The following is a 27,762-nucleotide window of genomic DNA, read 5'->3' as shown; positions in this document are numbered from 1 at the left end:
TTAAATTTATTTGGTTCTTTATTCTCCTTTCTTGATTTCTTTGTAATGTTGGACCATGTTGGGAACTTTTAAAATTCTCTCCTTTTTTGGCTTCTGTGACATTTTCTGTTAGTTGCTATTCTACCCCTCTGACAATTTTTAATCTTTGTTGCTACTTTCTCATCTGGGTTTGGTCCAGAGTCCTTTGGAATATGATTTTATTGCTTTCCCATTTAAAATTCCTTACGTTGTAAAATTAAAATCTTTAACATAGCTCATAGACTCCATAGGTTCTACTTGTTTATTTATGTCAGCTTCTTCCACATATTTTCTCTCTATACTCTAACTCAGTGGTCCCTGACCTTTTTGGCACCAGGGATCAGTGCTCCTATCCATCAGAAGCTAATGCCTGATGATCCGAGGTGGAGCTGAGGAAGTGATGCTAGTGCTGGGGAGCGGCTGCAAATACAGATCAAACTTCACTTGCTTTCTCGCCACTCACCTCCTGCTGCGTGGCCCGGTTCTTAACAGGCCACAGACTGGTACTGGTCCATGGCCCAGGGGTTGAGGGCCCCTGCTCTAGTTCCTTGGCCTTGTTACTCAGTATTGTATGCTATTTTTATTCTTCCGGTTATTCTACCATCACAGCCTTTTGCACAGGCTATGTTGGAATGCCTCAAAAGTCCCTCAAGTAAGTGACTAAACCTCCCACCCCCTACACCAGGTGTACCTTTTATGTCTTCTTTGTAGCACATGATTGATTAGTTCTGTAGGTGTTTGGTTGCTTTCTGAGGGCATCATGGCTGTCTTGTTCTTTATTCTGTATACCTGTGTGGCCACTGTAGGCCCCTGCATATTACAAGAATTCAGTAAATATTTGTCGAATGAGTGAATGTGTGAATATATGAATTCTTTGTTTATTCTCAAAGTTTCATCATCTCTTATGTAGAAGTGATTCATATTTTCAGCCCACATCATTCTCTTCTGCTCCAGTCCATGTATCTAACTGCTTATTGGATATTTATCTAAATAAGAATACTTGTAAAACATTAAACTCAACATAATAACTACATCCACATTCATTATTATCATCTTTTTCATGCTTCATTATTCCCTAATTTTTCTCAGTGGAAACCTTATCTATCCATTCAGGTCCACCTGGAAACCTAGTATACCTTTTTCTTTCCTTTACTGCTACCTAAGTTTTAAGCAGTCATCAGTTGCAACCTGTATTATAAGAGTATAACAGAAGAACATGGCCTGCCTATTTGGGGTTGGGAGGCTCAATCACTTAGAGGAACTTTTAAAACATTCCAGTCTAGCTCACATACTATTAATGAAGAGGAAAACATATTTATAATGTTCTCAGCATATATTAATGCCTCGTGCCCAGAGTCCAGTACACTAACACAACTGAAAGCAGCGAGCTGAAGAATTCAATACTGTTTACCAAGAGTCCCTAATCCCTGGGCTGTGGACCTGAATGGGCCGCACAGTAGGTGGTGTGTGGTGGGCAAGCAAGCAAAGCTTTGCAGCCGCTCCCCAATACTAGCATCACCACCTCGGCTCCACCTCACATCATCAGACTTTAGATTCTCATAGGAGCACTGGTCTCTGGTGCTTAAAAGGTTGGGAACTGCTGCTGTATACTGTCCCTCTAGCCCACATTCTTCCTCTTCACTCAGTTTGGCCATGTATTGGTGCTGGAAGAATTTATTGCACAATTTCCCCAGATGTTTATGCATTTTTCCATTGTTTCTATAATAGCTTGAAATACCCCTTACACTTTTTTTATATTACTTTAATCTGTACCTTTAAAAAGTCCCATACTTACTAGTTATTTAGTGCATCTTATGTTTTTATGTTTATTAGGATTTCTGTTGATTAGTAACTGGTTACAGAGTGGCATAGGTTTTGAGTGTCTGCTTCCAACTCTTATTTTCCTGAAGCCATGTTATTTTTAATGTAGTTCTAAGAACATAAAGTTTTTTCAGGAACATAAGTATTACAGCAAATGTATCTTCTCATTTAGATCCCCAAATGCCTCTTGAATCAGCTTTTTCCTCAACCCCATTGCCACAGGCATTGTTGCAGTTCCATTTATTTCTCGTGTACTCTTTCTATAACTTACATGTTTTGTTCTTGCCTCCAGTTTCTTCTGTCTAAATTCTCTCCTCCGTATTGCCACCAGAGTTTCTTCTGAAAAGAAAATTTAGTGTTATTGCCTTATTTAAAAGTCATGCTACGTTTTCTAGAATTAAAAATTTAAACTCCTTTGCATGGCACTCATTCTGATCCTTATTTCTGTCGATCCTTATGCTTTATCCAAGTCAAACTACAAGGTTCTCAGATGCCTCATCTTTTTCCACTTATTAGTGCCTTTGTATGTACTTTTTCTTTCATCTGCAATATTCTTCCCCTTTCTCTGTTTGGGAAATATCAAGATCTCATTCAGTGGCATACTGTGAAAACTTTCCCAACTCCCTGAGGCAATTAATGGCCACTTGTAAGTAACTTTCATTATAGTGCATTCTGTATTTTGTTGTGTTTTAATTGCCTTTCCTCCTAAACTGTGGACTTCTCTAGAGCATGGGATGCATTTTTTCCCATCTTCATAAAGCCAGATCCCATTGTAGTCTCTTTCAAGGAATGTAAATGTAAGTGATGGATGGGTAAGTAGGCACTTGTCCTGCCAGCTTGGAAAGCCAGCAGAAGTGCAACTGAGTTATATTTATCAACACTGGAGGCAAAAGTGACAAAACTGAAGCTGTCCTACTTTAGGCACATCATGATACTTCATTCTAATTTCTCTGCAGCTAACAAAGTAGAAACTATATTAGAGTGTTTCGAGCTGCAAGTAACAGAATACCCACCCAACTAAAAGTGGTCTAGTAATAAGGAATGTAATATTTCATAAAATGAGAAGTCCAGAGACAGAGAGTTACAGGGTGGTTTATTCATTCATCAGTTTCATTTAGGACAGAGGTCCAGTTTGCTATTAAAGCGTGTTATATCAGGAGAGGGTCACCACAGTTTCATACACAACATCTGGCTGAAGGAGAGCAAGGAGTACTTCTTCAGGTATCTGTTATTAGAGAGGAAAAACTGTCTTGCAAGTCTCGTAGCAGGTTTTTTCCTTAGGTCTCATTGTATTCTTCATGTTTCTTGCATACCAGAAAAAGCTCTCATTCCTTACTGTGGCACTTAAGTTCTTTTTTCACTTTTACTGAGAAATAATTGACATACATCAGTATAAGTTTAAGGCATAAAGCATGATGGTTTGATTACCACAGGTAGGTTCAGCTAACATCCATCATCTTTTAACTTTATATCATACAGCAGTGTTAAATATAGTTATCCTCTTGTACATTACATCCCAGGTACTTATTTATTTTATAACTGGAAGTTTGTATCTTTTGACCACCTTCCTCCAAGTCAGTTCTTGGAGGAAGGCCCTAGCTTACCAGAGGCTAGGCCTTATAGTAGTAAAAGAACATCTGCAGAATTTTATTTGGTACTCTGAACAATATTTTATTTGGTATTCTGATGGGATTATAGGCAGTGAAAATTATGTCTTGTTTCTGATGTTGTATTCTACCTCTTCCCTCACCAGTACATAGCTTTCAACCCATACTGTCAGCCACTTCACAAAACTATTTTCTGTACCTAGTTTACCATAACCAAAATTCTGCTTTCCTCCAAAGGATATCATCTGCGTTGCAGCCCCTTCGAGTGAAAGGAGGGTGTTCATTTTAAATTAGGGATGTGTGGGAATTGAGTTGGAAATTGGAAAACTTTTCCTGTAAAGGGCCAGATAAAAAGTATTTTAAACTTTGTGGGCCATATAGTCTCTGGCATTGTAGCTTGAAGTAGCTGTAGACAGACAATACATAAACAAACAAGCATAGCTGTGTTCCAGTAAAAATTGTAAACACAGGTGGCCAATTGTTTCTAAAAGTACAAACAACAAGAGAAAAAAAGATAAATTGAACATCACCAAATTTAACATTTAAGCTTCAAAAGACACCAAGGAAATGAAGAAAGCCCACAGAATGGGAGAAAATTTTTGCAAATTAAAGCTCTGATAAGAGACTTCTATCCAGAATACATAAAGAATTCTTATGACTCAGTAACAAAGACACCCAACGAAAAAATGGGTAAAGGATCTGAGTAGACGTTTCTCCAGAGAAGATAAACATGTTCAATAACCACATGAAAATATGCTCAACATTATTAGTCATTAGGGAAATGCAAATCAAAACCACATGACATACCATTTCGTACCCACTAGCATGACTATAATCAAAAAGACCAGGTAAGTGTTGGTGAGGATTTGGAAAAATTGTAACCCTCATAACATTGCTGGTGGGAATGTCAATGTAGTTACTTTACAAAACAGTTCTCAAAATGTTAAAACATAGAGTTTGCACGTGACCTAGTAATTCCATTCCTAAGTAGTATGTACCCACATGAAACAAAATGAAAATTTGTGCATGAATGTTCATAGCATCATTATAAAAAATGAAAATGATCCAAATGTACATTAACTGGGGAACAGATAAATAAAATGTGGTGTATTCACATAAGGCAGTATTATTTGGCAATAAAAAGAGAAGTATTGATTCTTGCTACTACGTAGATGAACCTTGAAAGTATTTTGCTAAGTGAAAGAAGCCAGTTACAAAGAAATACACCCTGTATGATTCCATTTATATGTACTATCCAGAGACGGAAAATATAGAGTGCTGGTTCTTTTGGAGGTGATGAAAATGCTCTAAATTTGATCGTTGTAATGGCTGCATAACTCTGTGAATGTACAAAAGACCATTGACTTGTATACTATAGATGGGTGAATTGTGTGGTATGTGAATTATCTCTCTCAATAAAGCTATTAAAAAAACCCCTGCAAAGCTGTAGTAATCAAAACAGTATGGTATTGGTGTAGAAACAGACACATAGATTAATGGAACAGACTAGACAGCTCAGAAAGAAACCTCTGCAGATATGGTCACTCAGTCTATGACAAACCAAGCATATACAGTGGGGAAAGGACAGTGACTTCAACACATGGCATTGGGAAAACTAGACAGCCACATGCGGAAGAATGAAACTGGACAACTATCTTATACCATCCACAAAAATCAACTCAAAGTGGAATAAAAACTTGAATGTAAGACCTAAAGCCATAAAACTAGAAGAAAACATAAGTAGTAAGCCCTTTGACATCAGTCTTGGCATTGATTTTTTTTGGATTTGACACAAAACCAAAGGCAACAAAAGCAATAACCAAATAAGATTACATCTGCACAGCAAAGGAAACCATCAGCGAAAACAAAGAGAAACCTAAATGGGAGAAAATATTTGCAAATTTTCTGGTCAGAGACTAATATCTAAAATGAATAAAGAACTCATCTAACTCAATAGCAAAAAAAAATTTGGTTAGAAAATGGGCAGAGACTCTGAATAGATATATTGCCAAAGAAGACGTACAGGTGGCCAACAGATATATGAAAAGATGCTCAACATTACTAATCATCAGGGAAAGGCCAATTTAAACTACAGTGAGGTAACACCTCACAACTGTTAAAGTGGCTGTTAAACACAAAAAACAAAAAAACCCCAAAAAAACCAAAAACGAGTGCCGGTGGGGATGTGGATAAAAGGAACCCTCATGCACTATTGGTGGTAGTGTAAATTGGTATAGCCACTGTGGAAAACAGTATGGCGTTTCCTCAGAAAATTGGGGATACCATCTGATTGAGCAATTCCAGTTCTGGGTATTTATCTGAAGGAAGTGAAAGCACTAACTCAAAAAGATAAAGGTCCCTCCCCCATATTCATTACAGCATTATTTACAATAAGATATGAAAGCAGCCTAAGTGTCTATTGATAGATGATGGATGGATGAAGAAAGTCTGTGTGTGTGTGTGAGAGAGAGAGAGAGGTTATTCAGCCATAAGAAGGAAGAAAATCTTGTTATTTGCAACAACATGGATAGTCCATGAGGGTATTGTGCTAAGTGAAATAAGTCAGATAGGATAGGATAAATACTACATGATCTCACTTATATCTGGAATCTTAAAAAAAACAAAAACAAACCAAAAAACCCCCAAAACAACTCGTAGATGCAGAGAATAGATTGGCATTTGCCAGAGGCGGGTCATGGGGGTAGGCGAAATGGGTGAAGGGGGTCAAAAGGTACAAACATCAAATAAGTCATGAGGATGTAACATACAATATAGTGACTATAGTTCATGATACTGTATTGCATATTTGAAAGTTGCTAAGAGAGAAGAGGTTTTAAAAGTTCTCATCACAAGAAAATTGTATAGCTGTATGGTGACAGATGTTAACTGGAATTATCGTGACCATTTTGCAGTGCATACAGATATTGAGTCATTATGCTGTATACCTGAAACTGATATAATGTTATATGTCAGTTATATCTCAATTAATAAAAAGATACATCACATACCAAAAAAACTCAAGAGGTGGTAGCCCTGATTTGGCCTGGGGCTATAGTTTGCTGACCTTCTAATAGCTCATATTACTTATTTATTTTTCTGCAGTCATTTTCTTCTGACTGTATCTTCCTTTATTTCTTCTCATTGCTGTCATCCAACATCTTTCTGGTTTACTCTAGTTCTTCATTCAGAATTTAAGTATTTGTGGCACATTTTCCCATTAGGTTCCACTATCATTTTAAGTCATTATAGGTACATCCTTGCTTTAGGGTTCATTGACGTTCTCCATTTTGCTAACATATGCTTGCTTTTTGCTCTAGTTATTTTCTGTGACCATTGTCGAGACAGTCTCTTATTAGCATCCAGAACTGTTCCACTGCTAGGACTTAATTTCCTCTGTTTTGAGATTATTTTCTCAATTATAATTATGGATATGCTATATCTATAGAATTTTTTGTTTTGGGATTATGTGTGTTGTTAAAATACAGTACCAAATTCGTATTGCTCCTTTCAAGAAGTAGTTGTATAGTTTCCATGTAATAGTATTTTATATTTTCCATCCCTTTATTTCTCAACTGTTTCCACCTATCTCACCCTCTTATTGTCATGTTTCTGTGATTGTGACTACTGTTAGATACATAAACAATGCATTTTAAATTGCTTTGCCAGTGTGAGTTGGCAGTGACAAACCATTTGAATTCGTGCTCTGAGATGGGAAGAAAATGATTTTCAGTAACTTATTGCTTCTCGTGTATAATGTAGAAAGGGTATGGCCATATGATATGTATGATACAGTAAGAATACTGTGGGAATTATATATTGAGTTCAAATTTGGTCTTTACCACTACCAGCTGTGTGACCGACCGTATGTGAGCTGCTTAACCTTGACACCCCTATTTATCCAGAATATTGTTTGGAGGATAAATGAGATAATATATGTAAAGTCTCTAACAGAGTAACCAGCATGTAAATGTTATTTTAGATTTTTTTGGTATAGTAAACTTTCCTTTTTTCTATCCATGTTCATATTTGCAGAGTTAACTTTTAAAGAATATTTTCTAAATTCATCAGTTTTTACCTTTAAAAAATCCGTTAGAGTCTATGGCCATGCTACCCTGAACAAGCCCGATCCCGTCTGATCTCGGAAACTAAGCAGGGTTGGGCCTGGTTAGTACTTGGATGGGAGACCACCTAGGAAGACCAGGTACTGTAGGCGTAAAAAAATAAAAAAAAAATAAGGGATTGTAAGCTGACAAGGTCCTTGCAATCTGTGAGGTTAACCAAGGGTTGCCTCGCCTAAAAGAAAAAAAAAATCCATTAAAACTTGACAAAGTAAAAACATTTATTGTATTGCATGTTTAATTTGAACTAAAGTAGTTATTGAAATTTAAATTAGTACATTTAAAATGTCTGAAGGATTTTGGGACTTGTTTTTAATTTGAATTGTTTTTAATTTGAAGAAAAGCACTTTCATTATTAGAATAAAACCAGATAGAGCCAGCAGGTTTATGTATACATATGTGTATATATATGTGTGTGTGTGTGTGTATATAATCTTAAAAAGATTTCTGCTTTGATAAAGCTTTTGTCATGTGTCTGTTGCTACTTGAGAGGTATCTTGTACCTTTGGGAATGAAATCTTAGTAAATCCTTGGCTTTTTAAATTATTTACAGTGTATTAAGCACATTGTAAGATATTCTTAACATTTTTTGGATAAATAATCTTTTAAGAGCTGTCTTAAATGTTGGGAGCCTTATTTCTGGAAAAAATTGTGGTTGGCATAAAGGAGATGATTAATTGGCAAATGGGTTATATATAAAGTTTATATACCAGTTGTTCGGGACTCATTCATTTTTTTCAAAGAAATAACAAAAAGGGATTACCTAATAAAGATTTACAAAAGCATATTTCAGTGATAATTCAAAAATATTTATTAAGTATTTTCTATGTATCATGCAATGAAGAATAACTATGTAAAAAAAAAAACATGCTTTGCTATCATGGAGGTTTGCTATCATGGAAGGTCATAATGGGAAACTGATTCCATATCTGGAAACAGTGTCCCTTTGCATTTAAGTTAGGTCTTAGTTAAGATAGAATCTTGTCCTATCCATAGTCATAGTAGTAGTGTGACTACTTGGAGAATATTTTTCTCTGAGAAAGAGATCCTGAGTAATGTGGTCCATCTTTGTGTGCGCATTAAGGAAGTACTTACAACTTTATGTTACAATAAACTGGCAGATCATTAAAAATATTTCATCTATTTTAAAGATAGTTTTGTAGGACTAGTGTTGGTAATTACTCTTAATATAGCAATCGGCATAACTTAAAGTTGTTAATGGTCAAATTAAAGTTATATCTTTTAATATCACTTAATAAAGTCTGAACCTATCAGAAAAATGGGAGTAGTTATTGTCTCCTTTGCGACTCTTAACAACTTCCTACTTAAACTTTTTCTTTATATGACTTATAGAACCTATTTGAACACGAACCAAAGTAATATGTATATTTCCTATTATAAAAAACATAATATAGGTAATAATAAAGACACAATAGAATATCTGAACTATTAGAATAGGACATTATTCTACTGATTTCTTCCTATATTCAAATATTTGCTTTGTTTTTGGTTAATTAATTTTTTAAGTGTTAAGTTTTCTATTTTATATTTCATTTTTCATTTTTTTGAATACACTCTCCCTTGAGTAGAGAAGGTTACCATCTATATTATGTTGGTCATTTCCAAAATTGTGTCTCTAGTATGATCTTTCCCCTGAGCCCAGGTTCTATACTTGGCTGTATATGTCTGCCTGGATGTGCAGAGACCTAAAATTTCAAAATTATATGTTTGAGGAACCTCTGAGAATCTGCAGTGTTTATACTTGATTATGCTTAGCATATTGTAATGCACATGGATGGGCATTCCCCCCTCTCCTCACTAATGGTTCTGTAAAAGGATATAAATAGCAGGCCCTTGCCCTTTACATACAGAAAAATACCTCAGAATATTAATAAAGCAATATAAACATAAAAATTCAAATAGTAAAAGTTATATTCAAACAGCTTAGTAAGAGAATATTCAGGTTTGTTTGGAATTAATCATGGTGCAAAATGAGAGATGAATAATTATACTGCTTTAAAATTAAGAACTTCATTAAGTGATACTATTAACCATCCTCTACTAGAATGACCTGGGGCTCCTTGGCGAGAGAGCTGATTTCAGGACTGAGCAGGAAAGGTACGATATATGCTTGGAATGTCTTGTGTCAGAATATAATGAGGGCCCAAAGAATGATGGGGACGTGTTAAAAGGACATAGAAAACTGCCTGAAATGGAAGGACTTCCACTGGTCACATGTGGGACAATTTAAGCATCAAATTTGATAATGATGATAAAAGATTATAACCCATTAAAATCATGAGTCCACACTGAAATAAATATATATACAGAGGGTGGGGGGGAGGGGGAAGGTAGATGGGGCAAGAGGGGTCAAATATGTGGTGACAGAAAGAAATCTAACTATGGGAAGTGAACACAGTGTAAATATATATATGCCTTACTGCTAAAATGTGCAGTTGAAACATTGGATTTCGTTAACCACTGTCACTATTAAAAAAAATCAATTAATTAAAAAATCTCGTAAAAAATGGTGACCTTTATATGTCAAATATTTGTGATATTTTTCAATTTTTAAATGATTTCTATTGAACATTTGTATTAATGTTCACTTAATGTTTTCTGTTAGTGGATGTGTAGATCAGGTACAGATCATTTTTACATGTCTTGAAATATATAATCTTGTCACACACAAATATATAAAGTACTTATAAAATTGATTTTGTATCAGTTTTTAATGATAATGAGAGTATTTTAAATAAGATTATATTTGCATATGCATATTATATATGTATTATATATAAAAATAAATGGAGGAGAAAAGCCTTTCCCTACAAGAGAAAGCCAAATAAATGTTGAGGGAATGATGGAATTAGAAACTACCATATAGCAATTGTATCAGTTAACCAATTGCTCTGTAACAAATTGCCCATAAGTGTAGTAGCATAAAATGGCACATTTATTATTTTATAATTTTTATGGGCTTAGCTGGATTCTCTGCTTCATGAGTTGGAATCAAAAGACAAATTAAGTTAGCCTCGAGTCTGGGGTCTCATCAGAAGGTTTGATTGGGGAAGGATCTGTTTCCACACTCATTGGTTATTGGTGGCATTTAGTTCCTTGCGGGCTATTGGCTGGAGGCTACCCTCAGTTTCTTGCTCTGTGAGCTTCATTAAAGTGTGCAAACTGAGAAAGCTACAGAAAGAGACTTTGTTGGCAAGATAGAAGTCAGTCTTTTGAAACCTAATCATACGTGATTTCCCCTTAATATTGTCATATTCGGTTGCTTAAAAGCCAGTTATACTAGGGAGGGGAATTGATTATACAAGGATGTGAATACCAGGAGAATGGGGATCATCTTAGAGGCTGGCCATCTCCTGAGTCATCATAATGTAATTGACTCAGACAGGAATCATCAATGGATGTTAAAATGAGTGGTTATAAGTTTGAGGAGTAAATTGAATATTTACATAATCTAAAAATAACTTAAAACAAGATGCTTATTAAATAAAGTAACTTTACAATGGAAGAACCTTAACTAAGTGATCAAAGTTAACATTGCTGATATTGAGGAAAGTCAACATTATCTGCCTCCTGATATCTGGAAAGAACACATCTATGGTGTTTACCAGAAGGGTATATCTGAATCTAATCATGAGAAAGCAGGAATCTAATCATCAGGCAGACCTGTTGAGGGACAGTCTACAAAATAACTGGCCAGTATCCTTTAAAAAGTCACATGAAAGGCATAAACAGACTGAAGAATTGTTCCAATTTAAAGTACACTAAAGAGAGACATGACAGTTGAATACAATACATAATCCAGGATTTCTTTTTTGGTGAGATATATCTATGTATTATAGAATAATATAGAATATTATTATAGAACCGTAACATAACTGTATCCATGGTCTACTGATTCTATTGTATTGGATTGTTTTTCACTGGTAAATTTCTCTTCAGATTCTTTAAATGTTGATTTTATTGGCAAAATTTAAATCAGATCTTTAAATTAGATCAGCAGTTTTCAGAGTGGTATATGGGTACCAGGGAGTTCCAACACCTTCTCATAGAATTCACAAGGTCAAAACTGTTCTCATAGTAGCATTAATTATTTGTTTTATTCACTGTGTTTACATTTGCACTGTTGGTGCAAAAGCAGTGGTTGGTAAAACTGCTGATAATTAAGTGTGAATTAAAACAGTGGCACCGTACTGGACCATTAGTCATTATATTTCTTCACTGCCATGCAGTTGAACACCAGTTTCACTTAAGACTATCCTTGGTAAAGCAGTAAGAAGTATTTTATTAAATCTAACCATTGTGTTCATGCCTCTTTAATATTCTTTGTGATGAAATGATGTATGTACAAAGCCCCACTTCTGCATACTTAAGATGGTTGTTTTGAAGAAAAACAAGTACCTAGGTGATTTGCAAGCTGAACTAGCCGCCTTTTTCATAGAACACCAAAACTGCTTGAGAACAACTGACAAAATCTGGTTATTCACACTTGACTATTTGGCAGACATATTCTCAAAAATGAACAGTGAACTTGTCACTTTAGTGAAAAACAACTGACATACATGAAACATGAATAAATAAAAAACCTCAGCAAATAGGAGATATAAAGAAGAATGGTAATTTTAGAACTGAAAAATATAACTGATACAGTGGCTCAGTGAGTGAGCTCATCAGCAGAATAGAGAAGACAGAAGAATCAGTAAACTGGCGGATAGAACAAAAGGAAAATACCCAATCTGAACAACAAAGGAAATAGATTGAAAAAATAATCCACAGAGCCTCCTCTAACTGTGGGACTATAAAAAAGACTTAACACTTGTATCATTGGATTCCCAGGAGAGGAAGAAAGAGAGCAAGGTTAAAATGTTCTTAAGGAAATAGTGGCTGAAAATTTCCCAAGTTTGACAAAAGATAAAAACCTACAGATTCAAGAAGCAGAGTGAACATTAAACACGGTAATCCCATGGAAATATACCAGGATACCTCAAAGTCAAGTTTATAAAAAGTACAAATAAACTGGCATAAGGGAAATGATACTTTATATAGATGAGAGAAATAGTTCAAATGATAGATTTTTCAAGTGCTGAAAGAAAAGAACTGTCAGCCTCAAACCCTATTTCATCCTCTGGAATGAAAAGGAAGTCAAGACAATCTCAGATGAAAGAAAATTAAGAGAATATGTCACTAGAAGATTTACCTTAAAAGAATGGCTAAAGGAAGTTTTGAAAAAAAGGGAAATGAAAAAGGAATCTTGGAACATCAGGAAGGAGGAAAGAACAATACAAAGTATGAAAGTATGGGTAAATACAATAGACTTTCTCCTTTTGAGTTTTTTAAATTATGTTTGACAGTTAAGCAAAAATTACAATGTTGTTTGCTATGGTTCTTAAGGTACATAGAAGAAATATTTAAGACAGGTGTAAGTTGGTGAGGATAAAATGACAGTATTATGTGAAAAGTTAGGTATATATAATGTAGTACATAGAGCAACCACTAAGAAAGCTATACAAAGAGGTAAACTTAAAAACACTAGATAAATCAAAATGAAATTTCCTGAAATGTTCAAGAAACCCACAGGAAAGCAGGATAAAGAGAACAAACAGAAAACAAAAAGTAAAATGGCACAGTAAGTCCTAACATACACTCACAATTACATTAAGTATAAATGGTCTGAATATACCAATTAAAATACCGATATTGGCAGCAGATTAAAAACATGACCCACCTTCGTGATGTCTACAAGAAACTACAAACACAATATAGGCAGATTGAAAGTAAAAGGAAGATGTATCATGCAAACATTAATCCTAAGAAAGCAGGAATGAATATATTAATATCAGATAAAGTAGATGTGAGGGCAAAGAAAATTGCCAGACCGCGAATGCCCATTATGTAATGATGAAAGGATAAATCTACCAAGAAGACATAGTAATCTTAAAGGTGTTTGTGTCAAAGCTGCAAAATGTATGAAGCAAAACACGGATGGAACTGAATAGAGAAATAGGCAAGTCCAGAATTATAGTTGGAGACTTTAGTACTTGTTTCTCAACAAGTGGCAGAACAACTAAGCAGAAAATCAGCAAGGATATAGAAGCACTCAATAACACAATTAACCAATAGTATATATTAACATTTTTAGGACTTCATTAAACAACTGGAATATATCACCTTTTCAAGTGTCTACAGAACATATACGAATAGGCTACATACTGGGCCATAAAAACAAACCTCAACAAATTGAAAACAGTTGAAATACTCAGAATGTATTCTCTGACCACAGTGGAATAAACGTGAAGTCAGTAACAAATATAACTGGAAAATTTCTGAACACAAACTAAATAGCACACCTCTAAATTCATGGGTCAAAGAGGAAGAAGTCTCAAGGGCAATAAATATTTTGAACTGAATGAAAATAAGAATACAACCTATTGAAATTTGTGAGACATAGCTAAAGAAGTGCTGATAGGGAGATGACGTTAGGAAAGAGAGAAAAGTGTTTGGTAATCTAAACTTCTACTTCAAGAACCTTAAAAAAATAAAATTTACCCAAAGCATGGAGAAGGAAGGAAATAAAGATGAAAGCAGGAATCAGTAACATTGAAAACAGTACATCAGTGGAGAAAATCAATGAAATTAAGAGCCGGTTCTTCAGAAAGTCAGTGAGTTGACACATCTCTAGCAAGACAGAAGAAATAAGAAATTACCATTATTGGGAATGAAATGGAGGGTATCAACATAGACAGACCCTGCAGACATGAAAAAAAGGGAATACTATGAACAATTCTGTACTCATAAATTATACAGAAAATTTTCAAGGACTACTTCCTTGAAAAATATGAACTACCATATCTTACCCAGTATGAAATAGATAATTTGAATAGCTCCATTGCCTTGCTAGCAAAAATTTTAAAAAGACAGTACAGTGTAGATGCAGAAATCCTTAACAAAACATAAACATAGAATTAAACAATCTGTTAAAAAAAAAAATACTGTATACCATGACCAAGCATTATTCTTTGCAAGGATGAAGGGCTGGTTCACTATTTGAAATTCAATTAATATAAATAATCTGCTATATTAATATGCTAAAGAAGAACAATCACATGATCACATCAGTTGATGGAGAAAAAGCGCTTGATAAAATTCAAAACCCACTCATTAAAAAAACAACAATAGATATACAGAAAAAAACTAGCCCAGTTGGATAAGGAACATCTATAAAAACCTACAGCTAACTTAATGGGAAGAACTTTCTCCATAAAATCAGTAACAAGGCAAAGATAATCTGCTCTCAACACTTTTCCAACACAGTGCTGAAAGTTATAGCAGTGCAATAAGGCAAGAAAAGAATGTAAAAGGTATACAGGTTGGAAAAGAAGAAAAATTGTTCCCGTTTTTTAGATGACATCATTGTCTACATAGAACATCCTGAGAAAGGTACAGAAAAAATTAGAACTAATCAATGAGTCCAATAAGATTGCAGAATACAGGGTAGACATAAAAATTATGGTTAATATTAGGTAATAGAGAAAAAATAGGATTGGTTAGATTAGGTGTTACTTAAAAGGAGGTAAGTTTTAAACTGTAAAATTGAGTGATAGGTATCATTATATCAGGCCTCATTAAGCAATAAGATCTTTAAAATAGCATATTATATATCTTCAAACATTTGCTAGGTGAATTCAAGCAAGAGTATAATTTTGATAGCATTTATCAGGCTAGAAATGTTTAGGTTTTTCCCTAAAATCATTTGGCAAACACAGATATGTTTTTTACTTCTGTTGGAAAACTAGTCACTGTTTAACAGGGATATACTATCTTGATGAATATTCCCATCATGTGATAGCATTATAACTAATTTTTATAGGGAATTCACGAAATCCCTTGTGCCAAATTGGTTGCTATAACTTAGGCCATGTTTGATTTATATTGCCAACAGCTTATACTTGTGAGATTTATTGCCTTTTCCTTATACTGTTGTACTGGCCTACAAAAGAAAATAATAAAAAATTAAGCATACACTGGGAAACTTCTTGTCTCTTGGACCAACAGATTGCTTTTAAGGAGTTTCTTGACATTCTTTTTTCTCTCTCCATTTCTCCCCTTCTTCCTTCCATATTGAAATGTCTAGCATCTTTATTAGTAGTCAAAAAATCTAATACAGCTAGAACGGCCTCTTAAACTCACCTAGTCTTTCTTATTTCCTCCATGGAGAAGTGAGTACCTAGAGGGAAGGGTACTTGTGGACTCACAGTTTGATAAAGACTTGTCCTTTAAAGGTAGGGTCCCCAACCCTAACAAGTTGGTACCTGTTTGTGGCCTGTTAGGAACCGGGCCTCAACAGCAGGAAGTGAGTGGCGGGCTTAAAGGGAAGCTTCATCTGTGTTTGCAGCCACTCCCCAGCGCTAGCATCACTGCCTCAGCTCCACTTCAGATCATTAGGTATTAGATTCTCATTGGAGCACTGGTCCCTGGCGCCAAAAAGGTCGGAGACTGCTGCCTTTTAAGGCTACTGATAATAGCCATTTTTTATCTCCTTCTCCTTTCCTTGATCTTTGCATTTCTTTTCCCCCAAATTCATCTATTCACAGTTTCATACTCTGTTTCATACTTTTAAGTATAAGGAATATCTGTTTGAGAATAGTTATTAAGATGGTCAGTGATTTTACTCTAGGAAAAAAATTGATTTCGCTATAATTGCGTTAATTGTGGGAAGTGAGCAAGCTTTATCAACAGGTAAAGCCATTGGGATCTCTTAAGTCCGTATTGTTCAGTGTTTTAAAGTTTTTATTATATGATTACTGGTTTGGTACACATTAAATCAGGAATAGGAAAATGTTTTCTAAAGAAATTTTCTGGCAAAGCAATGAGGAAAATATTTTTGGATCTCTTATCTCATTTTGTTTAGAGTTACTTTGATCTTAGAGTGTCAAGATGTGAGAATAAATATGAATTTTATAGCATACTGTAAAGTTTAGAATATTTTCAAAGGGCATGCTGTCAGAATATTTAGATATTTGTCTTTGCTGAGTAGACTTTAAGAGGGGACAACATTGTCTTATTTGGTTATAGGCTCTCCTTGTGAACTGTAAATATTACTTCATTGTTAGAGTACTGCTTGCTTATTTAAAGTATATGTAGACCCAAATGCTTAAATAGGTACTTGTTATGAAAAATGAGTGTCAAGGAAAGTGAAAATCTAAAAGTTCTTTACTGGACTTTTAAGAATTTATTGTGTCTGCTAGTGTGTCCTTAATCTAGCCACATTCTTTAACACATTGATGTTTAAAATGCCACTTAAACCAAGTTCCTTAAGTCTGTATACATTTTTATATGCACCTATAAACTTCTTAGGACATTAAATCTGGCAAAGCATATCAAGATAATATGATAATTGCTGCCTTCGTGGAGTTTAAAATTTAAAGGAACTAAGTAAGGAATGAAAAAATTATAAGGGTCACAATTACTCCACTTTCTGGTTTCTCTTGATACTACAAGATTAATCTAAAAAATATGTAATTTGCTACCTTGAAATGCATATATATCTTGTAAAAATAATCATGTTTTTGAATTAATAGTATGACAGGAAACTACAGTATTTTAAAGAAAGTGATGAGATTTTTATCTTAACTAAAGACTTGTGTGTTATAAAGCAATTCTGTTGTACCTGAGACTTGCTATCAAGTTTTAAAAATCAAAGTTATTGAGATATAACTTAAATATAGTAAAATTAACCAGTTTTAAGTGTACAACTAATGTGTCTTGACAAATATATGTATATAACTTGAAAAGCAGTACCATAATTAAGATGTAGAACATTTGTGACCCTAAAATGTTACCTGGTACTCCTTTGCATTCATGCTGCACCCCCACTCCTGGCAACTGGTGATATTTCATTAACTGTAGTTTGCCTTTTCTAGCTTATATAAATGCAGTCATGTAGTGTGTAACCTTTCATATCTGGTCTTTTCACCTAGCGTATTGCTTTGAGATTCATTTATGTTGTATGAGTAGTCTTCTCTATTCATTACTGAGTAGCACTCCATGTCTGGATACACTACAGTTTGTTTATCCATTTGACAGTTGATGGACATTTAGAATGTTTCTTTTTTGGGCTGTTAACAGTAAAGCTTCTCTATGTATAGAAATCTTTGTGTGGACATATTTTCATTTCTGAATGTTATGTTAATATTAAGAATCCACCAAACTTTTTTCCAAAATGCCTGTACCATTTTGAGTTCCCACTAGCAATATATAAAAATTTCAGGTGCTCCACATCTTCACCAACACTTGGTATGTCAGTGTTTTAATTTTAGCCACATATACGTCTGGGTGTTAGTTTTCTATTGCTGTGTAAGAAATTACCATAAACATAGTGGCTTATAAACAGCACCTATTATTTCATAGTTCTACAGGTCAGAGTTCAGCACGGGTTCCCTTCAGGGTGTTACCAAGCTGAAATCCAGGTGTCAGCCAGACTGAATTCTCATCTGGAGATTCTGAGTAAGATTCTGTTGCCAAGCTCTTTTTGATGGCAGAATTCAGTTTTGTTGCTTTTGTAGGATTGAGGTCTTTGTTTCTTTGTTCACTGTTAGCTGGAGGCCACACTCAGCTGCTCCTAGAAGACTGCGTGCATTGAGTGGCACATGGTCCACTCCATCTCCTTTATGTTGAATTCTTCTAGTGCTTTGCATCTCCGACTTCTCTCACAAAAGACTCTTGTGATTACAGCAGACCTACCTGAATAATCATAGTCAACTGATTTGGAACCTTAAGGACATATACAAAATCCCTTTGCAGCAGTACCTAGGTTATTGTTTGACTACCTGGGAGATATGTACCAGAGGCCGGACGTTTCAGAGGGCTGTCTTAGAATTCTGCCCAGCACATAACTCTTTATTTGTTCTACGTTTTCAGCAACACCTCACATTAGGTTTAAAATTTTAGCCATGGTATCTCATTGTAGTTTAACTTGGATTTCTGTAATGTCTAATGATATGAAACATTTTTCATATATATCTGTGTCTATTCAGATCTTTCTTTTTTTTCATATTGATAATCATTTGTTTTAGCATCATTTGTTGCAAAGATTTTTTTCCCCATTGAATTACTTGGACATCTTGTCAAAATCATTTAGCCTGTGTGTGTGTGTGTGTGTGTGTGTGTGTGTGTGCAAAAAGGTAAGAGAGAGGAGGAAGGGAGGGGAGAAGAGGAGAATAATTTAAGTCAGACAGTGTAAGTCTTTCAACGTTTTTCAGATTTTTGGCTACTTAGGTCCTTTGCATTTCATGTAGGTTTTAGAATTGGTTTATTGATTTTGATTGGGATTGTTTTCTATCTGTAGATCAGTAGGGGGAGAATTGCCATCTTAACTAGTCTTCTGATCTATGAACATGATATAGCTAGTTTTTTAGATCATCTTTAATTTCTCTCAGCTGTGTTACATAGTCTTCACTGTACAATCTTTGCACATATTTTACAAACTTTACCATTTTGTATTTTTGATAATTTTCCAAATGGAAGGTTTTTTAATTTCCTTTTCTAGAATTGCTTTTAGAATGTAGACATACATTTGTTTTTTGTATATTGGTCTTGTATCCTGTGGCCTTGCTTCATTCATTAGTTCTCATAGCTTTTTTGTAGTTTGTTTAGATTTGTATATATACACAGTCATGTCACCAGCAAGTAAAGGCGGTTTAACTTCCTCTTTCCAATTATGTGCCTTTTATTTCTTCTGTTTTGCCTTAGTCTACTGGTGCAGATATCTTTATCTTGTTCCTGATCTTAGAAGGCATTCAGTCTTTCACCATATTAAGTATGATGTTAGCTGCAGGCTTGTTGTAGATAGCTTTTATAGATTGAGGATGATCTTTAGTTTGTTGAATTCTTCTTATTTTATCTTGATGCATGTTGAAATTTGTCACATACTCTTACTGTATCTGTTAAGATGACCATATGTTTTTCTTTTTTAGTAAGTATAGTGAATCATATTGATTTTGCATATTAAACCAGCCTTGTGTTGCTGGGATAATTAATCCTCAGCTAGTTATGATGTTTTAGTCTTTAAAAATTTTCTAGATTTGCTCAGATATTTTTAAGGAATTTTGCATTCATGGTCATGAAGCATTGTTGGAGTATAATTTTCTTTTTTGTGCTGTCATCTGATTTTGGTACCAGGGTAATGCTGCCCTCATAAAATAAGTTAAGAACTATTCTCTCCCCTTTTGTTTTCTGAAGGGATTTGTGTAGGATTAGCATGGTTTTGGACTGCAAATATATGACAGAAATGATCCCAGGTCTTTGTGGGAAGGTTTTTAACTCAAATTCAGTTTAACAGCTATAGAGGTGTTCAACTTTCCCTTTTTTTCTTGAGTCAATTATGGTAGAATCTATCTTTCAAGACACTTGTCCATTTCTTCTAAGTTACAAAATTTATTTTTCTTTTAAGTTTTTGGTTTTATTGATTTATCTTTCTGTTTGTCCTTTTTCTCCCCTTGCTTTAGGTTTAAAGGACTACTTACCTGCATCTCATAAATTCTGATAGGTTCTGTTTTCACTCAGTTCAAAATATTTTCTGATTTCTTATCATTTCCTCTGTGACTTAGGGTTACTAGAATTGTGTTGTTTGATGTCCAAATACTTGGGTATTTCCAAATATCTTTCTAGTTTAATTTCATTGTAATAAGAAAATTTATTCTGTGTGATTTCAAACCTTTTAAGTTTATCCATACTTTTTTTTGGGGGGGAGGATTGTGAAGGAATGGACACTGTATTTCTGAGAAAGAGGCAGATAGTGAAGGAAATAGACTTGGCTAGGTATGCACTTTATGTAAAACATTCCCCAAATTGGAATCCCATACACAGAGCGACACACATCCACTCAGACCCTTCCCTCACACACCCCGCTAACTCACTCCAGCCCCAATACAATCAGTAGGCATGAATGAAGGCGAAAGCCAGTTCCTTCTCCATTTCCTCCTCACCCCTCCATCTGGAGGAATGAGACTTTGTGATTCCCGGACTTGCTGGGGAGGATGGAAGCCTAGTCTGTTCTGGGGCTGGCAGCATGGTGATTCATTGCGTTACCCCTTTCTTTTCTTATTGAGACTTTTTTTGAGGCTCAGAAAAATGTCTTTTTAGCGTTTCGTATGATTTGGAAAATAATCTTCTGTTCTGGGATGTGTTGGTTGGTAGTGTGTTAGGATCTTTCTTTGCTGAATTTTTTTGATCTCCTTGTTTTCTTTCAGTTACTGTGAGAGAAATGTTAAAATCTCACATGATTGCCTTTTCCTTTCAGCTCTCTGTCTGCTTTAGTTTATTTTGAAGCCCTGCTATTTTTTATATGTATATATGACTTCTGGGACTCAATTACTATGTTTGTGTGTGGTTTTCCCTTACAATCCATACAATTCTGGGACACCAGCTGGATGTCCTACAATTCAACTCAATTCTGACACTATCTATCCAGAGATAGCACCAGATTCCACAGGTTAAGGGCTCCTCAGTCCTACAGTACTATCCCGCCCCCGCCCCCCATGCCAATTGCAAGTCCAGGTTGTCACCTGGAGTTGTAGATGTTCAACTGGCTATAGATTGGAGGTTCCAGGGACATCCTCCTTGGGTTTGATTAATTTGCTAGAGCGACTCACAGAACTGAGAAACATTTTACTTAACTAGATAACTGGTTTATTATAAAAGATGTAACTCAGGAACAGCCAGATGGAAGAGACACTTAGGCCAAGTTACAATGTATGAGGAGCTTCCATGCCCTCTCTAGGCTTTCCACTTTCCCTTCATTTCCACGTGTTCACCAACCCAGAAGTTCTTAGAACCCTGTCCTTTTGGGTTTTTATGGCGGCTTCATTACATAGGCATAATTGATTAAATCATTGGCTATCGGTGATTGATTCAACCTCTAGCTCTTCATGTTCTTTTAAATAACATTGTAATGTTTCTCTCATAGTGTAAGATCTTGACACTCTACATCCATTTTTCTGTCTCACATTCGTGCTGCTGTTGTCATATAGAATCTACACATTATATATATTTCATAAAAAATACATTGTTACTATGTGTTAGATAGTTATTTTTAAAGACCTTTAAAAATGAGAAAAATGTCTTGTATATTTACCTACATATTTATCATTTCTGGTAATCTTCATTCTTTGATCTAGATCCAAATTTTCATCTAGTATCATTTTTCTGCCTGAAGAATTTCTTTTGACCTTTCTTGTAGTGCATATGTACTGGAGCTTAATTCTCTTAGTTTTTAGTTACCTGGAAAAAGCATTTTGCCTTAATATTTGAAAGATATTTTTGCTGGGTATAAAATTAGACAGGTTGAGGTTGAAATAACCTTTTTGCTATATGGATTCTAAGCACAGGAAAGAGATGAGGCATTTGGTGTTGGTGGAGAATGGTCCTTGGATCTTACTGGATGCCGGCTAGCAGGGAGTGGTATAAGTAGAGGTTGGATTGTATGCTTTATAAACTGTTGATAACACTGTAAAGGTCTGTGGGCTGTAAAAACACGGACCTGGTTTCAGAGTCCTCCCTGAAATTACCATATAACCCTTTTGCCCTCACTTGTAATACAATTATATTAATCATTAAAAAATTCATAATGATAATTCAAAGAGTATCATTATAATCTTTCTTTAGAGCCTTGCAAGAAACATACTTAATTTTAAGTTAGAATAGAATAAGGTTTTTTAAAAGTGTATTTTAAAAATTTAGGCATGAATATATAAGATGGTAAAAGTTAGGAATCATGATAAGACTCTTATGATCAATTAAAGGTGCAAAATAAGCAGAACTCCATCTCTGCTCATCAGTAATTCCAAGTTTTATTAATGTTTGCTATTCTATCTTTAATTTATATTTGATATTTAAAGTGACCTAGAGTTAAATAGAGTTAAATAACCAGTTCTGGGAAATTGCAGTTATCTGCTATAATTTTCAAAGATAAGACTCTTGACAACATAATAAGAGCTGAAGATGCTAACTTACTGATAAACCTTTCTTAGACCTTAAGTTTACATAGAATAAGAGATACTTTAGGAATTTAAAAGCTAGTCTGCCAGACTAAAATGATTTTTCAGGTGTATTCAATAACTTCCTAGGATGTAAAAAGTATATTCAAATATTTAATGTTAGTCCTTTTATACACTAATTGTCAAGATTAGATAAATGGAGTATAGGATGCATGGTACTCAATTTTATCACTGAACTTTAAAAACTCAGTTTACATTATTTTAAATTCCATGGACTTTTTAAAAGATCTTCATGATTTTTATCTCATATGAGTCTGTTATACTTGGGATTTTGACTGTTTTAGATTTAAAACTAATCCTGTTCCATTACTCATCAAACAGTGTGATCTTCTACTAGGTACTTGACCTCCCTGGGCTGAGTTATCAGGATTCGTTAAATATAACATTGGTCCAGGTCTTTAGTTTCCTAGAGCATTTTTTTTCCTTAAATAAATTTCATATGGAATCTTGATATACAAAACAGTTGGTTTTATATTTTTTATAAATTAGGAGTTCAGATATATTAACTTAGAGTCTATCCATGAGATAAGACTTCCCATGAAAAGAAAAATTCGAATTGGCTGTCTGACATTAGACCCACCTCCCTATTAATATTTTTCTTATTTCAGTTGTACAGCATATAGAAAATTATGTTACAGTGCAAGCCTAAATGGTAACAGGCTTTTGCTTTGCAGTTTCAGGAAACTCTTCAATTAGGGAAGGCAGGAGAAGCTCTATTATGAACTCTACTCCAAAATGAGTTCAAGACACATTAGAGCATTGACAGTCACTAGTATATAACATGTTTAGGGTATTAAAAACATTTAAAATAAATTTTAATCAAATATTTGTGTAAGTTTTAAGTGGCAGAGACACAGCTCAGGCCTGTTCAATTCAAGAGCTCTATCATATTGCATAATTTTTTCTTATCAAAAATAAATTTGTAGATCTAGCTATATTAGTTTATGGCTTATTTCCCTGTGTTTTATGACTCAAAATATATAAAGTTAACCTTTTATAGAAAATTGTGCCAATTTTGTGACTAACAACTGTTATTTTTCTCTCCAGGGAAATGAGGCAAGTTATCCTTTGGAAATGTGCTCACACTGTAAGTCAAATATTCTTGTTATCAAGAATTTCTTTTATTTACATACCTCTGTATATGTATGCACATATATCATACACTCTATATATAGCAAAAGTAGCCCTTAATGTTTAAAATGAGTAGTGAATTTAACTTACAGTCAGTCTTAAGTTATCAGAATCGAGAAATATTTTTTCTAGACCCGTTTATTATTACTGTCTGCAGTATGCTATATTTACAAATCAGACCTCAAATCTCAGTGGCTTAACCTAACTGTTAACTTATTTATCTTGTGGTTATATAAAATAAAGTACTTATTGAAGGCAAAACTTTGGTAGACCAAGTAGCTATTGCAAAAGATCTTTCTGGGGAGGATGAGGTATGTAAGAAGTGAGGGTGGGCTGGATATTTCTGACTGTACTGGAGAAGGTAAAAATGAAAAATGACAGTCTTAGAAATTCTTGACTCAAGGATCAGTCAGAGGACCAAGGAGCTTAATAAAAATCATAGGGTCTATTGTATGGAGGGACAATGACTGGGATAGAGGGAGATCCTGAGAATTGGAATGAGGACATTTGGTAAATTTAGATACCATCGTGAGGTCCCAGAACTCCCATGCCATTCTGAACTTCCTTGCTCTTTCCACTTCTATTTGATGAAGTTTGTCCTGCTTTGCAGTGAGGTGCCACTTCCTTTTTGTTATATTAAAACCATTTTCCCAGTTGCTCATTATGTTTCATTAATCTCCTTTCTTTTCCCAAAACACTTGTCAATTTCTTTTATTCTCCTCAACGTCTTTGCTTGCTTATGAGCTCTGGGTAGAATGCTCTTGTATCACCTATTTCAACTCAGCATAAACATCACCTTTTCCGAGATGTTTTCTGTTTCTCTCTGCTCTCCTCAGACTCTCTCTACTATGGGTAGTACCCTGTTTATTCCTTATAGCAGTTACTATAAGCTGAAATTACTTGTTTATTAATCCATTTAATTTTCAATTTTGTAACTTTTATGGTTTTTTAAATAGTGATACTCTATGACCAATTACCCATAATTCTGCCATCCTAACTACCATTTACATTTTATTCTACAATTTCTTCCCAGGCTTTCCTTTATTAATTTCTTATGTAATTATCAGATGTAGGTGTTTGTTTCTATTTTAACCATAAAGATTAAATGTTGCATCCAGCATATTGTTAGAATTGTAACGAAAACCAGACCTAATTATATGACTCCATATATGACTGCCTGTTGGCAGTTTCTGTTAAAGTTTTATTGGAATGCAGTCATGCCCATTTGTTTACATGTGGCTGTTTTCGGGCTACAATGACAGAGTTCAGTAGTTGCAACAGAGACTGTATGGTCCACAAAGCCTAAAATATAGACAGGCTATCTGGCCTCTTACAGAGTAAGTTTGCTGAACCCTGTTATAGACTGTAGTGGTCTTCTGGATTTGATAACTACCATTTCTATCACTGCCTAAACTATCTCTGAAATATGGTCAAGGTAGAGTAGTTACAGACTAGTGCTCTGGGTATTAACTAGATTCATAATTCTTGTCTCTGGCAAAGTTAATGTGTCAGTTTTATAATTTTTTTTTTTTAAGAATTGAAAGGGTTCTTTTCAAAATTATGCTCTGCCACTTATTATTCAGTTTGACTGTGTGACAGATTTATTTTTCCAGTTGCTAGTGGACACAAAGAAATTTAGAAGTCTAATTAGCTAGGCTTTAGGCTATAAACAGAGTTGAGATTAGTTCATAGCAGTATAACTCTGATAGGAAGAGGTATTAGGAAGTTCGTTTTTGTTTCTAGGTCAAGAACAGAGGTCCTAAGGGGACAGTACTTCTCAGGTTCTTATCTTCTGCTCTTCCTTTAAATCTGGGACTGAGGGTCATTTACCTGGTTGTAAAGGAAAATATACTAGGGCAAAGGCAAGATGGATGTTCCGTTCTGTACATTCAGGATGGCAAAAGCCAAGTTTTTAAAAAAATGTCTGGTTAAGTATTTGAAATAGATGTCATACACTATTAAAGCTGTTCCTTTCAGTTTTATCCTCAGAAATTAAGACTTTATTTATGTTTTCATGAAACTGTTTGAGCCTTGTCAGGAAAGGTTCGTACTTGTCAGTGATTGTTCAACCAGCTGTGAATCTATCTAAATTCTTCTGTTATCCAGTACGTGGATTTTTTTTCTCTGTTCCCTACTGGGTTCACTAGAATAAAATGTATTTTTATCATATTTTATACATGATTTAGATTGATTTTCCCAAAATGAACTTGTTCACATTAAAACCACCACTTCCCCCCCGCCACCCTCACATTATACTAATTTTTTTTTCTCATTTACAAACCTCTTCATTATTGAAAGAGCTTAGCGTTATCTATAAACAGCTACCATCATATATAAAAATATTAAAACCAATCCTTGAAGCATGTCACTATTTATACTTACCTGCTCTGGTTAAATCTTGTCCTTCTCATCCCTTCAAGACCCAGCTCAATTCTGTGTTCTCTCTGAGGCCTTATATAATTGTCCCAGCTTTTAGTGGTCTTCTTAGCTCTCAGGTAGCTACTGTCTGTTTTGTTCTTTTAGCATTTAAATTGTGCCACTTTTTAAAAAAGTAAATAAGATTCTAAATCATATGCTGTAAGGTACTTTCTTTGGCCCTGTGACACAGATAAGTTCGCAAAACATGCTAACGGTCTAGCTACTGAGAAAAAGAGAAATGCATAAATTATTATGGTGGACTTGTAAACCGGTATGAAAAATAAAAACAGTTTCCAAGGATGGAAAATTACTCTTGGTTAAGGAAATTAAGAAAAGCTTCATGGAAGGCGTGACTTTTGAAAATTGTTTTTTAAAAGCTATGTAAAATTTCAATGCTGTTTAATTCTTTTACCTTTCTGGTCATTTGTGTCTCATTCTCTTTAAATTCCATTCACATCTTCAGCATTTAATCTAAACACACTTCATAACCCTTTCCAGTATCCTGCTTTTAATCCGTAATTTTTCTCCTAAGTCTCAAGAAAACTGAGAACATTTTAAGTATGAACCCCATTTTCTTCTCACCTCCCCCCACGCCATGCCGTACACACAAACTTTCCCAATCCTGTATTCATGCTTAACTCACTCCTTCTTGAGTGTCAGAGTTTGAGTTATACTTCTCTTCTTCTAGGTCAGCCTCTTCACTGTACTTTTAATCTCATTCTCTCTCATCTCCAGGACCATATTTTGTTAGTTTGTCTCTCTTTCTCAGCTTCCTATGTTCTCTTATGTCTTGAGCTTCTCCATATCTCTTCAGTTTATAAACATAATCAACTCCTCTTTTATCCTGATCTTTTATGCACCTCCCAGTTTTTCTCCATTCTTTCTCATATTTGAGCTTCTCAGAAGAAGAACATGTACAATTATCTCCGTTTCCTTATTTCTGCTAATTTTTTGGTCTTCTGCAATCTGGCTCTCATCCCCTACTACTCTACTGAAACCGTTATTATTATTAAGACCATCTTTATTATATTGACACATTGCTTAATTGCCAAATCTCATGGATTCAAAAGACCTGTAAAATCATTTGTGACATTGTGGAAATTTGAGCACTGATTAATATCAAGGAATTAATTATTAATAATTTTAGGTATAATGTTTTTGTGATTTTTTTAAAAAGTGTCTTTTAGAGATAGATAATAAGTACTGAACAATTACAAGGGAATGATATATCTGGTATTTGCTCTAAAATAATTGAACTGAATGTGTAAATAAAATAAGACTTCTCATACGTTAGTGGGCAAAGCTGGATGATAGATATATGGGATTCATTATACTAGTCTCTCACCATTTGTGTTCGAATATTTTCCTGTGACGGTTTTTAATGAATATAAAAAATGGAGAGGGAAGTAACTAATAGCAAGGAGAAGGTCATTACTTAATTATAGCTAAGTATGGCATACAACACAGCAAGTGTTAATAATAAGAGTCTTGTTAAGCTAATTTTCACCAATAAAAGAATTAATTGATATATTGACAGTGGAAGCGTAAGTGCAATGCCTGGCATAAAACAAACATTGA

The 27,762-nt window shown here is 34.5% G+C and overlaps 1 protein-coding gene and 1 non-coding gene across 2 annotated transcripts in view; both read left to right on the top strand.

Annotated features, from left to right (window-relative positions):
• Nucleotides 1-27,762, top strand: part of PPP3R1 (protein phosphatase 3 regulatory subunit B, alpha) — a 57,156-nt gene that overhangs the window by 6,967 nt on the left and 22,427 nt on the right. Inside the window, exon 2 of the mRNA XM_039852650.1 lies at nt 23,683-23,722. Coding sequence (XP_039708584.1) covers nt 23,683-23,722 — 40 coding nt within the window. The remainder of the gene's footprint in view (nt 1-23,682; nt 23,723-27,762) is intronic.
• On the top strand, nt 7,541-7,659 carry LOC120594660 (5S ribosomal RNA). Its single transcript, XR_005650659.1, has one exon. It is a non-coding gene; the product is annotated as a 5S ribosomal RNA (ribosomal RNA).

The sequence above is a fragment of the Pteropus medius genome, unplaced genomic scaffold (genome assembly GCF_902729225.1).
Source record: "Pteropus medius unplaced genomic scaffold, Ma_sr-lr_union100, whole genome shotgun sequence".
NCBI classification, from domain to species: domain Eukaryota; kingdom Metazoa; phylum Chordata; class Mammalia; order Chiroptera; family Pteropodidae; genus Pteropus; species Pteropus medius.
The sequence above is the reverse complement of the archived record's forward strand: the minus strand, read 5'-3'. Positions and strand labels throughout refer to the sequence as shown.